Source organism: Macrosteles quadrilineatus, unplaced genomic scaffold (genome assembly GCF_028750875.1).
Source record: "Macrosteles quadrilineatus isolate MER2022 unplaced genomic scaffold, UCM_ALF_1.0 Scaffold_9__3_contigs__length_116548681, whole genome shotgun sequence".
Taxonomy (NCBI): domain Eukaryota; kingdom Metazoa; phylum Arthropoda; class Insecta; order Hemiptera; family Cicadellidae; genus Macrosteles; species Macrosteles quadrilineatus.
The window spans coordinates 90621485-90636876 of record NW_026542602.1 but is presented as its reverse complement, the minus strand read 5'-3'; the positions used below and the strand labels follow the sequence as shown (position 1 = coordinate 90636876).

Genomic DNA, 15392 nt, shown 5'->3' with positions numbered 1-15392 from the left:
AGTGCAGTTGGTCACATGTTGTACATGTTGTAACAAAATATACACTGGTTTAATTTAGTGACCCCCGGTCACGGCAAATACACAAGGACAGCCAGGCGGCACCAATTCAATCAACCCAGACAAGGCCGTCTCGACAGCACCAATATGTACAAGTCTCCAAATATCACATTATCAAAGCTGAGGAGACCCCTGTAGTCGGGCACGGCGAGTACAACCGCCTGTCGGCGGCAACAAATCAATCAACCCAGACAAGGTTGTCACGGCAGCGCACCTCAACACCAATATGTAGTAGTCTTCATATATCGTGCTTTCAAAGTTGAGGATTATATATCTACTCAGACCTAAATGATAGTTTTGTCAGTGCAGTTCCTTAAAAAATTGATCTACAATGCCACTATCGGCCGAACTATAAACACACGTCAATTCTAGCGCTCACAGGCTCAGTTATTGAAAGCCTAATGGCAAGAACAGCTAGGTCCAGTTTCAAACCATCAAAAACTGTAGAATTTACCCAGGACTAAACCTAAGTTCAGATTAATTAGTGAGCATTACAATGCAACACTATTTTAAGCTATCCAACTATTTTAGATCAATTGTTTTTCAATCCAACTTAAGAAACTTAGATTGAGTTTCCAGAAAATAAATAATACATCTTTACAAAGAACAGTTTCAACTTTTGCAAGGAATAACTACAAGTTTGACATACTGGTTCATATTTTCCAATGTGGACGAAAGGTTCTTAGATTCAAACTTGCAGCTGGTGCGAAGTTCAAAGAAAATGTGTTTCCTGATGAGTTGAAGCTGTCCGACCTTGAGTACTGTTTCCAACACCTGAGGCCACACTTTGCCTGCTCTGCTCGTCCATTGAGTATACACCTTGCCTGGGTTGGCTGGGGAAACAGACAATATTGTTAAAGCATATATCTTACAGCTATTTGTCACAAATAATTCATACATTTATTTATGTCTGTTAACATGATAACTCTATCAAAAATGATCCTATTTTTATTTTATGATTGGTATGAATGTGTAAACCTACATTTTTATACTAACAAGTTCGCGAACTAGCATGACACCAACAGGGGTTTACGGGGTAAAAATTTCATTTTTTTTTCTTAAAAACATAATAATTTGGCAATTTCTTTCCAAACCATTTTGTAGAGGTTAACAAAACAAATAATTTTATATATTGAAGCTTGTTATACACTTAATGGTCAGAGATAAAATTCTAAATAACTGCAAATTTCGAATTCCCATGTTTTGCTGTTTTAGTTTATCTATATATTTAATACGCTAGGCATATTTTTGTCATAATTGTTTTGGAGCGGTGGTGCTACCAATCACCATGTCCAAGGTGTCGTTAGAAAAGGTCTTAGCATGTAGTTTTGCCATCAAACAAAAAAACTTTGGAATTTCATCAGGGCTCTGCCCCAGTGGCTTTCAAAGTTCCCATGCTATTCTTAGGGAGAAAATGTATGTTTGTTTACATTTTGAACATATGAATACTTTGAAATTGACACTAATGTTTGAAACAACTGGTTAACTTATACTAAAATTGGAGACATGTGCTATAAGGATTTATTAGACTAGTTGAAAAGATTGGTGTTTCACTGTTTTAAACCAGTTTTTATTTGCACAAAATCAAAACATAACCAAAAAACTTTTGACATAATGGAGACTATAAGACGTCGTTCAGGACGGGCAATAGGAGGAGGCCGACGAACTTAAACTGGTAGACGCGAACGAAATACAAACAGCCGCCTGAATATTTCACATTCAATTTAGGACTGTTGGATAATCGCTGCATAAGCTGTTGATTTTGGAAGACAAGGGGGCGGGTAGGACTACAACGGAAACAGAAGAGAGGAGGTATTAGATGAGTGGCAAATGCGTTAGGAGCAGTGTTTTATGTTAATGTTTTAAAGGTAAACGATTCGGATATATACCTAACATCAGAAAGAGACAGGAACAAGATTGGGAGATGGGCCATTATGAAACCAAGTTTGTCACAGGACATGGAAAATTTCAAGGCAAATTTGTGGATATTTCACCTGTTGGAAGAGGAAGTATGTAGATGTGGAGAAATAAAAACTACGAGTCACGTATTTGTAAATTGTTCACTTCAGAAGACAAATACGAGAGAACAGGAATAAGTCTTGAATAAAAGAGATCTAGAGATGAGAAAATAAAACATGATGAGTGGCAAGGAAACAATTGAGACGTTTAGAAAAGTAACTAGGGAAATAGGAAAAACCAGGAATACATAGGCTACAGGCTTTTAAATTTAAAAAAAGAAACAAACAAAAACCAAGAAAGAAAAGGAATGAAAACTTGCCCATGAAGGGGAGAGGAAAGGTTAGAGCGAATATCAATGGTCCCTACCGCTCAGGGCGGTATGGGGAAGGGAGTAGTTCTGTTAGGCTTTTGGACACATAATGTGTCTGGACGAGGATTGAAAGTGGCTGAAGCCTAAAAAGAAAGAAGATTTTCACGGGAAATTGGCAGGTGGCAAATAAGTCCCAGACTTAAGCCAGGGGTGGTGGTGGGAACGAGGAGTTTGCTTCAAACATTTACTGACTTGTTTGAAATTAAATATCTATCTGAGTATGTCCATAATCTTTGAGTTGAATCTTTTAGTCATCAGAAATTATGACTGTTATTCGTTTTAAAAAAACGCATGTAATACTTAGCAATTGCTCGTTCCTAGCAGTTGATAGCACACAAACAGTACGCAACACATCAAATTTCTTCCTTAACTTATTTGGTCTGTAATTGACCAAATAAGCTGAAAACAACATAAAGATGCTTTACCTGTCAGTAGATGAAATTTGAGAACAATTTATTGGTATCTAACACTAAAAATATTCTCATGATTTACTTACCAACATTTTGATCATTAGGGCTGAGTCCTTTTGCTACTGAACCGAACAGTTCAAGCCAATTCTTATCTTTCAAAACACCTCTTTGAAGCACAGACAGGAAATTCTGAAATAATTATTGAAGTGTCAAAAATAAAGGGTGTCCCAGTAAGAACGCCGGATTTGAGGAGCGTCTTATCCTTATCTGTATTTCAATATAAATTCCCAAATTATCAGCAATGTTATCAGTATTAGGTCCCATTTGTAGTCATGAACCGCTACACGACGGAACAACGCGTGGTCATAGTTAAAGTGCACTACAAGCACGGAAGCTGCGCACTATTTACGGCCGGGACAATGCACCAAATGATCCATCTGTCCGAAGATTGATTTCTAAGTTCGATTAAATTGGCTCAGTTCTATTCCAAGGGTATTTAAAGTCGTTTGTTTTCGCCAATAATCCTCAACCAATCCAAGACTTGAAGGAGGAAATGATTCGTGCCATTAATGGAATTCAACAGGAAGTGTAAGAAAAAATGACGGAAAACTTTGTCAAGAGATGTCGGGCCTGTCAGTATTTGGCAGGTTGACACTTACAAGACATAATACTCAATTACTAATCGGAGATACTATGCTTTAAGATTCATGTTTCATATTGTAAATTTAGCATGAATATATATGGTTTGTTAACATTTCAAATCCGGCGTTCTTATTGGGACACCCTTTATTTTTTAAGATTTATTTATAACAGTAAAAACAAACGTACAAACTAGTATAAAAAGAATCATATTATGATTAAATGTGGTAGGGTAGAAATGGTATGTTTTGTTATGATACTGGTACCGCAATATGCATTATCTGAAATCCTTGGCCTATTTTGTGTCATTTTAGTCACAGGAAAACAAGTTCCAGATGAGAGGCAAAGCAAATAATAATATTATAATGTAGGAATAATTAAGTGTGGAGGGTTATAGGCTATAACTTAAAAATGATACCTTTTATCACAAATGCCAAAATACATTGAGAAGAAACATTAGAGAGTGAAGAAAAAATATTACTGAGAACAACAGAGGATAAATTGAGCATGATAAATCAGCTGATTGTTTTGCATTACTCAAAATTAGAGCTTGGGAAAACTGTAATTTTCAACATCAGCTGCCATAACAAATGGTTTTTTTGTATACAAGGTGATGGAAAATTATATTTAAAATTGACATTAACAGTTGGCACACCTGCAGCTCAGTGACAATCATGAAGGAGATGAGACGGTCCAATCCTGTGATACCCGAGATGCCAACAGCAGAGGAGATGTTGGTGAACAAGTTGAGACCTGCCACCTGCTTCTGTGTCTTGGTGTCAAACCAGGACGTTGCTGACATCACGTACAAGGTCGTTCTGTATAGTAAAAAATAATGTTATGAGAGTGACCAAGTTGGGGGCAAAAATTAATTATTAGTTGGTTGCTATGCATTGTTAAAAATCAGCTTCTTCAGGGTGTCCAAGTAGGAGGTAAGAAAGAGTCACAGTACTTTCAGGTGGATGTAATTTAAATAATCTGGAATTCTTAAACTACAGTAGAATCTCTTCTATTCAAATTTGTTTGGTTTTGAAGCCACATGAACATGAATCAAGCTCTTGACTCGTATAATGTGTGGTTTGAAACATAATCATTCATTTTTATAGTGATTTCTATCAAGTTCTTATTTAATTTTGGGCAAAGGTCTGGTCCCAAAGTGTCCTAAGGGAGGTAGCCCACAGCAATTTGAGCCCTAGTATGGAAATATAAAGCAAATATATCAATTAAATTTCCACAAGAGAACAGGCAAATGAGTCATGGAAGCTTGTCAATTGTATTAATTCCACATTCGGAGTTACAGGTAATTAATTTCTGGGGAATGTGACTTGACAGCAAAAGGTGTGAAAGTTTCAAATTGCTCACCTTGGGTCTGTGATACGGATAAGTTCATGAGCTAGTCGCCCAACAAAGGTAATAGACTGAGTATCAGTTGGGGAGAAGAGTGGCACAGGGATGGCTTTGTTCTGGTGTACACTCTGCCAAGACATAACCTTCACTCGCAGGAAACTGTTACACTCCATGTCTACATTGAAGCCAATCACTCTGCACAGCTCCTCCTGTCAAACAAAAATCAATTAATGAAGATGTACATTGAAACTTTTGTTGAAGAAGAGTTTTAATATTGAGCTACCAACCCCAGTAGCTTTTAGTGACGGTGCCTAAAGCTACCGCTGAGGCTGTTAGCCAGGCATTGCTAATTAAGACTGAACAAATTGGCTTTCAAGAGTACTTATGGGATAGTTGACTTCAGATCACTCAACAGAGTAGGAAGTTATTAATTATAGGTATTTTCTTTTTCTCTCTTTTTAAAAGAGAAAAGTATAAAAAGTTTTGTAAAGCTGGAATTTATTTAGTCTAGTTGATGAATCCATTTAAAGTGAATGTAATTCTTCTAAAGTTTATAACATTTGAGAAAATATACAATTTCCCTTAAAAAAACAATAATAATAGGATTCAGTTGACACCAATACTAACCTGCCAAATCTTGAGACCGTAGATGCCAACATAGTCTTGGATATATTCAAAGGAGCGCCGATGGCCATCCATAATGGCTCCCAGAGCTGTCAACTTGTCACTGAGTTCACTCACCTACGATGCAAAAAGCAATAGTGCATGTGGAAAACCAAAGAATTTGACAAATTAATGAAAGCCTTCCTAAAAACAGATTAGGCCTATTTAACAATTAAATAAATCTCATTCTAATCAAATGGAAGGATTGCATAAATATACAAAGATTCTGCTTGATATACCTTTCATTAGATATATGTTGACTTGAAAATGACATTTTGCTACTGTATCCATTTAGAAAGATCATACATCGGCATAAGAGTTTTAATATTTTACTGCACAAATCATTTCCACAACAAACCTCGAAGATTTGAAGCAAATGTTTGCCTGATTGCCTTAACGAAGAAGAAATCTATTTTCTGGATTCAAGTAAAAATTCGTGATAAGTTGGTTACATTTTTTAGGGTTCATTTCTTGGCCAAAAACTGTTTTGGATCATGGTTCCAGTAAATAAAAACTGTATTTTTATGAGTTTTATATTTTATTATCGTAGCTTTTAGAGGGTAGTAATTAAAATTTAAATAACCAAATACAACTAATCTTTCTAAGGACTAAATACGTAAAGTAGTTGATGGAACCATCGGACTGAAGAACCGACAATTTTGCAACGCTTCTTGGTCCTGGTTATTTCCCCAAAATCCGTTGGAAACGAGAAACGTCTTTTGGAAATGTTAATTATTAAAAACACATTTTAAGTTAACTCAGTTAATAACATTCATTTACTTAAACAATAATAATATAAGCAAACCAAATAGTTGCTTATATTATTATTGTTTTTGTAAACATTCATAACTCCACATATATCATCTGATAACAATAATCCTACAATACCTATGTCCTATGTGATACCAAACCAAACAAAAAACACTCAATGAGCCATTATGAATAAACAAAAAACAAAACACACAAAACAATGCAACCAACCTTGAATCATAATATGGCTTTAAAATCCCAAACTAACAAAACTACCTTGGCCTTAGGATTGAAAGTGAGGCCGGTGTGTAGAGCGAGTGCTATGTGGTGTACCAACTCCTTGCGGATGCCGTCCTCCAACAGCTGTTTAGGGTCGATCCTCACAATCCCCACCAGGGTGCTCTTCATACGCAGCACTCCCTCGGTAAACACAGACACTCGGTGGGTCAGTTTAGCAACCTGAGAACAAAACAATGTCAGCAAACCAACATTGGAATGAAAAATTGTTGATGTAGCTAAAATGAAAGCAGCAGTTAGATTCACCACTGTAGAATAGAGAAATTACCTCCATCCTATGGTCCACTTGAGCATATTCCCGTAGCTTGTCTTTGTCCAGCCTAGTCGGCAGCTCCTTGATAACAGAAGTCTGAAGGTAGACTATCCTCGCCATCAGACTAAACATGGACTCTGGTATGATGTGCAAAACCTGAAAAATAATTAACACATTTAGCACCAGCAGGAAAATTATCTCCTTGTGTGCTGCTTCCTTGAGAAATTTGAGCGAGCAGGCCGTAAGGAATGGTAGTAGCATGACAGTCAAGCGGGTAATCAAAACTATGGGGATGGTGATGGATAGAGCAAAAAGAAGACAAGATGTATAGAGAAGTGGAAAATGGAAGTGTAAATTAATGGCACAAGAAGGATATAGAATTTGATGTAACTAAAAGCACCAGGCCTTTTAGCTTCTTGAGGTGCTATTTCCAATTAATGTCCAATTAATTACAATTGATCCAGGTACCATGATGATAGAGCCTTATCAGCTTATTGGTTTTTAAACCAATTGACTTAGTTATTTATTAGGTTTTAAAGGTAGCCTGCATTAGTTTACAAAATAAGGTTATTTTCCTATACAAAAGAGAGTTTAAAATATTTGAACTTGAAGAACTACGAAGAGTCTGCATGTATGCGTTTTACTGGAATAAAATATTGATTTTTGATTCTAAGGTCAGTAACACAGTCAACAGTCTACAAGTGGGATTACAAGTCACCAGACTAATTATTTTAAGCAAAAAAGCAACTACATCTCTTACAAAACTGTCACACTTACTCACTCACTCCTATGGCCATTTATGCCCAAGGCAGGATTTGGCCGCACCAACAACTGCTCTCCATCTCTCTTTATCTATCTGTCACACTTACAGTTAGTAATTTTTTTACATATTTTGAATATTTGTCATGCGAGTATTCCAAAAAAACATATCAAACACACACAAGTGGCTCACCTTGCGCACATAGCTGACCAGCTCATGACTGTAGTACTGAGACACAGACACCAAGTCTGATGAACCGGCTTGGTTGATACGCAGCAGAGGAATCTCCATTGCAGACGACAACTGGAACAAACAGGGAGGTATAGCCTACAGCAGTCCGTAAAGTCTGACTGTGATATTTAGACAGTTGATGCTATTACTAATTATTTATACGTAGGGATGTATCGATTCTTTACAGCACGATACTTTGACATTGATTGGTATTGGTATTGAGAATCAATTGTAAAAAGTCAATGCTGATAACGGAAAATTTCTGATGTTGATGTCTACACGACAGATGAGGTTAGACATGAGGTATATTATATTTCATGTTTTTAGAAGGGTTTGAATTGAACTTAAATTGGCTAATTTGTATTTTTCATTGCTGCATTAATTGTTTCTTTAACTACCGGTACTTGAATAATGCCCCATTACCCAAAAATTATTTTATGGAAAGACAAAAGGACTGGGGTTGGTGTAGTGTAACCAATCCATGCGGAAAATTTAGTAAATAAAATTGTGTCGGTACGGTATCAAGAATTGAGGATCAATTTTTTAGGTTTCAGTATCAAGAGTTGTGATAAATATGGTTATCAACAAATCACTATTTATAAGTAAGTTGTTGGTAGACTCACCCTATGCTTTGTTTGATTTTCACTCAAGTACTATGTCAGCAGGCAAATGCAAAATGAAAAGATGATGCTAACCTTTTAGAAAATTTCCCCATAGGGAAAAATATACAAAAATCTGAATGAATAGTGTTTTACAAATGAAATAATATATCAGTACAAAAACAAATAAATATACATTCCAGGTGTTCAGTACGGGGTCTAGGTATTTCTGTGCCGCCATGTTACAGCTTCTTTCTGATAGGGAAATTCACTATAAATAAGGACAAAAGTCAATCTTACCTTGAGGAACGTAGCTCTAAGCTTAGTAACCATCCCTGGATCTGTTTTGATGCCATCTTGCATCAGTGCAGTGTAGCTGTCTATGAGCTCCCAGCCGTAACTGATGTCCCCCACTATCTGCAGATTGATCAACACAGCCTCCTTCACGTTCACTCCTCGCACCATCTGGTGAAGGTAGTTGCGACTGTCCACCAGGAACTGGCGCACTTGCAAGTTGTGGTTCAACTGATGGAATTCTATAACCATGTACAATTTTGGAAGATCCATATGCTATATTTTTTTTGTATTATTCTAGGACATTTTGTTTTATTTTGACTTGTTTGCGTTTCATGTGAAACATCGGCAATTCAAAGGCTAACAAAGGATTTTCTGTAGAAGATGAAAATGAATCAAAGAGGAAGGAATGGATACAGGTGGAAATTATACTAGGGAAAAAGTTCTAGGCAGTACTCAGGACAGAAAAGTTTGCACAATTAATTTTAATATTTTTTCTTACAATAAAAATTGACAATACCGTACCTATCACTTTTGGCAAATGCCTAAGCTGAAATATTACTACGAATATTACTTAGAAATATTACTAATTGAAAATTAATAGTTTAAACAACATTCCTTATTCACTTCAATTTGTATGCAATGTACAATATTTATATAAATACAATCTAAATATGACACACCTTGTACTTCATCCAAAGCTTGTATCAGTTGAACTATTTTTCTGCCTGAAATAGTTGGTTCTTCAATGTTCAAGGAGCTGATCTGCTTGTTGATGTCCAAGAACCATTTTTGCAGGTTGTCTAAAACATAAATTTTTATATCTTGACATAATTTCAGGAACCTCATTACATGTTACTTACTTACTTACAGGAGTGGCCACTGGTACCCTAAGAGGTACTTGGCCTCGCCCACACACTGCCTCCAGATGTCTCTGTCTTTGGTGTCATTTTCACTCCTTCCCAGTCTTCTTACATCTTTTTGTACTTGATCCTTCCATCTAAGTTTGGGACGGCCTCGTTAAGTTACATGTTAAGTTACATTACATGTTAAGTTAACAAATTTCTTTTATGTGTTTAACGGTTACCTAAGTGGCCTGAGCTTTAAGTATATAGAATCCACATTCAAACAACTAAAAGAACTTATACAGAACAAGAAACATGATTAGTAAGTGTAACACCAAGGTGTACAACTCACCATTCTTGTCCACCCTGGTTAGTGGTTTTGTTCCTGAGAACACTTCAGCCAACTCAGCCATTCTCTCCCCAGCCTCCTGCTTACACTTGGACCACTTCTCTTCTCTCTCCGTCAACAGCTGTGGACAAGACAAATAAACACAATGAAGCAAACATATTCTCTCATGTACGTACGTATTACACGCAGAAACGCTGCAACTTCCAGTAATCGACCTTTAACACACCAAACCATTTCAGTTGAGTTCAAAACAAAGAATGTTTTGAATTTTAAGTTTCCAATTGAAAGTTTGCAATTAAGTTTTAAGGTTGTAGCGGAACCAAAACGCAATGGGGATACTGCAGAATCTTGATGACTAAATGAGTTTTCAAGATCATAAACAATGATTTTACAGTATTTCAAAAGTGTTACAACCTTAGAAATAACCTTATAAATAAAATGGAGGCATCTCAAATTAAGAAAGCTTTAAGATGATCTTTGTCTACAAAACGTCATTTAGTGAAAACATAATTTTAAGGTGCAGTAAAATTTACTGTCTTGTTTCAAACTGTATTACTTTCTTACTCCACTTGATTTATTGGGTTGAATTCAGTAAGTAACCATAATTATGAATATGAGTAATAGTATTATGAATTCCTTTCAGTTTAACAGGGTAGTTACTTACCGTTTTAAACAAGTCCTTAACCTTGAGTTCTAGTTCGGCTGTGTTGAGCAACAACTTAAACACAGTCAGTGAGGAGTGCTTCACATCGGCCATCACTTGATCCCTCACTTGTCGACACTTCTTGCCCACTTCGGCCACTACAACAGAAAGAATAATCTTAAGCGAGCAGTAGGCCCCGTCTTCATCTTTGATCTTTAATTTGATCTTTATCGGGTAGTAGACCTACCAAGCTAGTAGATAGGCTTTCCTGGTCAAAGAAGACTGCTAAATCCTAGTCTTGATAGCAATACCTTAAAAAATCAATTTCGATACCAATACCATTTTTTTACTTTCCCAATTTTTTTTTATTTTTTTTTATATGATTTTATTATCTACATTAATGTCTGGCTTGATCATGTGGACATCATCGTCATCTTCCAACGTTGCGGCCAAATTCTATTCATCTCCCATGCCAGACATCAACATTGTCTGCAGTTCCACGATCAGGAAACATCACCGTCTTTATGCACGATTGGGGCCAAAGGAGTAACTTTTCGATGGTGCAGTCTTCGTAAATGTGTTGGTTATCAGAATTAGCTCTTGAAGACCGATTCTTGATATCAATAACTAGACCTCTACCTTGAATGTTTCACAGATGTGACCATTTTTCTTACCAGAGTGGCTAGACGCAGTGTGAAGCATCAACCAACGTAGTGAGACGTTGCATTCTCTGATCAAATTTATCACTTTGTTGGCATGGTCTAGGATGTTGTCTCTAACTAGAGAACCCTCCGTCAGCAACTGTTGTGTGTCCTTTATCAGTTTCTGCAAAGAAAATATGATATGACTATTGTGAGATATTTTTTTTTGGTTCTTGTGTAAATGTCATTACTATTTATGGGTTTTTACTGGGGCTCAGCAACCTCAGTGGCAAGACAGACCCCGTCATCCCCGGCAACGGAGGACATTAAATATCAGTGGCAACCAGCACTGATGGACATCATATCAAGCCCTAAGCAGTCAACAGAAGGACCTACATTGGAAAAGGTTCCACCGGAAGTGCACAATCTAACAACTTGATACATTGTGAGGTAAATAGCTTAAGCTCTATTTTTAATTGTAGTTTAAACAGCAGGCTTGTATGTGATTTAGCAGGTATCCCAAAGAAAAGTAAACCAAAACCAACTGATTCTGGTGTACGTGTGTTGCATTTAAATGCCCAGTCTATAAGAAATAAATTGAATGAATTAGCTGTTGTTTTGGATGATGCTAAATGTGTTATTGTCTTCATTAACGGAGCACTGGCTGCACAGATTGGAAGTCTCTTACCACTTTTGCAGTTACCAGTTAAGTGTTAAAAAATGTAAAAGCCCACAGTGACTGAGTAATGGAGTGAGCCAGTTCTTGGTTGAATCATTGACTATACACAAAATAGACATCCCATTTGATATACAAAGTTCAGGACCATCTCACCAGAGTTTACTAGTGTATATTAATTAAAATGGGTTGAATATTAATTAAAACCAATGCAGTATCATATCAAACAGCTGATTGATTTATCACTTCACACAGAATTAATGCTAAACGCCTCACAGTCAATGCCAACAAGACTGAAACAATCTGTTTTACTTTGAAAAAAAATATACTCAGAGGAAGATTGTGAGCCTGTTAAATTACTGGAGGTCAATTTAGATCAGAAGCTTACATGGGAATGTCACAGTAACTCAGTAGTTTTAAAACTTTCAAGGGCCTGTTTACAACATGTACAACAATGTGTTTGTAGAAATACATTGTCAAATACTTATTTTAGCAATTTTCATTCCCAATTGTATGCCACAATGCTCTAGGGAAATAGTAGAGGTGCTATCTATGTTTTTGCAAGGCAAAGAATTTAAGCAGTAAGGATTTTGGCCATATTTATTTACCTTATCAAGATGACTGTAAGTAATGTTTTATTAGCAAGATATCGTCCCACCCTCTCCTAAAGTGTGGAAAACATTAGTCAGCCACAAATATTTACAGATCAAGTGTTTCAATAAATTGCCTCCATAGATCAGAAACCTTGAAATCCAACCATTTAAATCAAAACTGTCAACCTGATTTATAAATAAAGCGTTTTATTCTCTTGATGATTTTTTTGCATATGAATTTTAACTTAATATTTATGAGCTTTGATCCAGTGAAGCTTTGTAGTTGTAATTTATTAATTGTTAATTTTCATAGTTTATATTGATTTGTTGCTAATTGTTAATTGTGATGTTGTATCTGTTAGCCTGACAAGTACATTGTATTCTTTCCTTTTACACTGCATATTACTGTATTTCTTTTGTTCTTTGATGATATATATAGCAATGTAATATTGACAAATGACAATAAATGGGTTCTTCTTATTCTTATTTTGAATTTTTTACCTTTCTGCTTTTCTGGCCTCATTATGGCCGGTTTAGGTAGGATTACTGAGACTCTACTACAGTTTTATGATTTTACAACTACCCAAGCTAATAAAATGTGACACAAACATTGTGGTGATCAAACCAAGACTCACCACCAGTTTGTTGGCGTGGTAGGTAGACTGCTCCTTTATGTTGGCTGGCTCCAGGGTGTTGGCCAGGGCTGTCTTGGCTGCTTTGTAAGGCTCCCATGAGTCTACCAGGTTTACTGTCATCCCCATGTACACACTCACCACCTACACACACAATGGTAAGTAATAGTTTAAGTAGCCTACAAGTGTTTTTGTTTAAGTAAATTCTTCAACCGTTATAAAGTTAAGTTACCAACTTTGTTCTGGACCCAGCTATCCAGGACAGGCGGCTTGACTAAGAAATAGCTGGTATTAGTCAATAACAGTGCCACACGGATCATCTCACTTCACTGTGGGATGGTTCACTCACTTCAGCCTGCATCCACATTCACCTTAAAATGCATACAAAGTTTTGGGTCACTGTTATAAAGAATATAATTGGAACAATCGGACGTGTAGTGATTACATCAACCTTGATGATTAGTGATTACTAGGCAAGTACTTCCGTAGACAATCCTTATAAATAATACGTGAAGGTGATTTCTACAAAACACTACTCCTCCGTTAATAATAGACAGATCTTTACAAACGATTCCTGTAATAAAAGTCCTCGGGCTTTGCCCCACAGGCAACCAAAATCCCAACGTATTTCTTATGAAGAAAATTTACTAACCCAGCTGTTTAATAAATCTTACTTCAGTGGTGAAATTTCTCAAGTGTCAACTGTCAAGATATTTAGCATCCTGTGTACATGTTCTTAGTTGAATTTAAACAAACAACACATGGTTTAATACAAAGCTAAGTATTTGGTTGAATACAAATAAATATTAGAATTTATAACATTTTCTGTAGATTTTTAAAAACCTAATTATTTTCTCCTGTATTCTCACCTCATAGCGAAGCACGGGCAGAGCAACTAGTAGGCCTACTTAAAAATAATCCAAGTATTTTTTTTACAATATTTTGTTTTAAAAACAAACAATCATCTTCACGAGCGATTGCGGCATCTCCACGGTTACAGGGACATAGTCACCGTCAATCGTAACAAGTTTTTCACAAGACGATGTGGCCTAAATGAATATAAATCAATATTCCTTTACGTTTCAAGATCTTACTCACCCAGTTGTCAGGGAAGTACTTGTCTACGATGTTCCTCATCTTGGCTGTCTGACTGTGTAGTGTCTGCGGCTGGAAGAACAGGCACACGTACAACATGGCCGCCTGTGCTGCCAGCGCCGTGCTGCGGTGCTCGGGAAACGGGTATGCAGCGATCTGGTTGTACACATCATCTGACCGCAGCCGTCCAATTACTACATCCACCAAACTCTCCTTCAATGGTGTGCGTCTGCGAAATGATTCACGGGTCGGAATGATGGTAATAATAATAATAATAATAGTCTTTATTGTCATTCAGCAACATAAAATAGACAACGTCAGAAGTCAGGACACAAATATGACATCATGCTTAAATATACAGGGTGTCCGGTCATAAGTGTTAAATAAAATTTTGCATTAAACTACATGGTAATGGTGACAGAATGTCGCAAATTTGAGGTTCCCAACTTCAATAGTTAGAGGATAAAAAATAAATTAAGATTTTTAAAAAAATTATTGTAGTTGTTATGTAAAAGGTTATTTTACTCTGTTAAAAATGCACTTACTGTCAATTTCAATGTCATTTTCAGAATCCTCACAAAATTTTAAATAGATATAACACATAATCGTTGGGGTACGGAAAAATATTCTATTTAAAATTCTTTGTTAAACAAATTATTTTTATATCGACGAAAATGTAAATAACATTCAGCAATTTATTTCTCGGTTGTTGAGTTCCGGCGAGGTTATCAAATATGACTAAAAACTTCCTTATTTAAAGGGCTTTACAATGATGTATAACAACATTTACCTACTGTCAAATCCATGGTGAATTTTACGCACTATTGTGAAAAATCACGGTCAAGCCAAAACAGATATTGTAAAAAATAATAAACTTTTACTTACTATTTTATGAGCTGACCACTGATGATGAGGGTGTGTATAATTTATGATTGACCAGACTACACTTGCATCAAACTAAAGAGTATTTTAAGACTTTGGAAAATTTGTAATTAAAAAACACAACACATTAGTAAAAAACACAATACACACTTTAATTTAAATATGAAAGGATAGTTAACACATTAAACAAATCAATGACATACTTTGTCCGAAGCACAAATCACAGTTTGGGTGTAAAGTGCCCACCGTTTTCCCGCAAGCAGGCCCTAGCTCTTTTGCGGATTGCGCCAACTGTGACCTCATACGTCAATTTTTCCCTTACTTTCCCAGCAGCCTCAAAGATTCTCTCCCGTAACTCAACTTCAGAGTTTACAACAGTTGAGTAAACTAGACTTTTCATGTAACCC

At 36.2% G+C, this 15392-nt stretch overlaps 1 protein-coding gene across 3 annotated transcripts in view; it reads right to left on the bottom strand.

Moving 5' to 3' along the window:
• LOC129003883 (WASH complex subunit 5-like) overlaps positions 1-15392 on the bottom strand; it is a 58209-nt gene that overhangs the window by 30950 nt on the left and 11867 nt on the right. For all 3 annotated transcript variants that reach the window (XM_054432213.1, XM_054432215.1, XM_054432214.1), the window contains exons 6-20: positions 14107-14332; positions 13012-13152; positions 11141-11291; positions 10488-10624; positions 9827-9944; positions 9313-9432; positions 8636-8871; positions 7698-7808; positions 6761-6901; positions 6472-6654; positions 5410-5523; positions 4798-4991; positions 4091-4253; positions 2883-2985; positions 707-890 (exon numbers count right to left, since the gene is read on the bottom strand). In XM_054432213.1, coding sequence (XP_054288188.1) covers positions 707-890; positions 2883-2985; positions 4091-4253; positions 4798-4991; positions 5410-5523; positions 6472-6654; positions 6761-6901; positions 7698-7808; positions 8636-8871; positions 9313-9432; positions 9827-9944; positions 10488-10624; positions 11141-11291; positions 13012-13152; positions 14107-14332 — 2322 coding nt within the window. The remainder of the gene's footprint in view (positions 1-706; positions 891-2882; positions 2986-4090; positions 4254-4797; positions 4992-5409; positions 5524-6471; positions 6655-6760; positions 6902-7697; positions 7809-8635; positions 8872-9312; positions 9433-9826; positions 9945-10487; positions 10625-11140; positions 11292-13011; positions 13153-14106; positions 14333-15392) is intronic.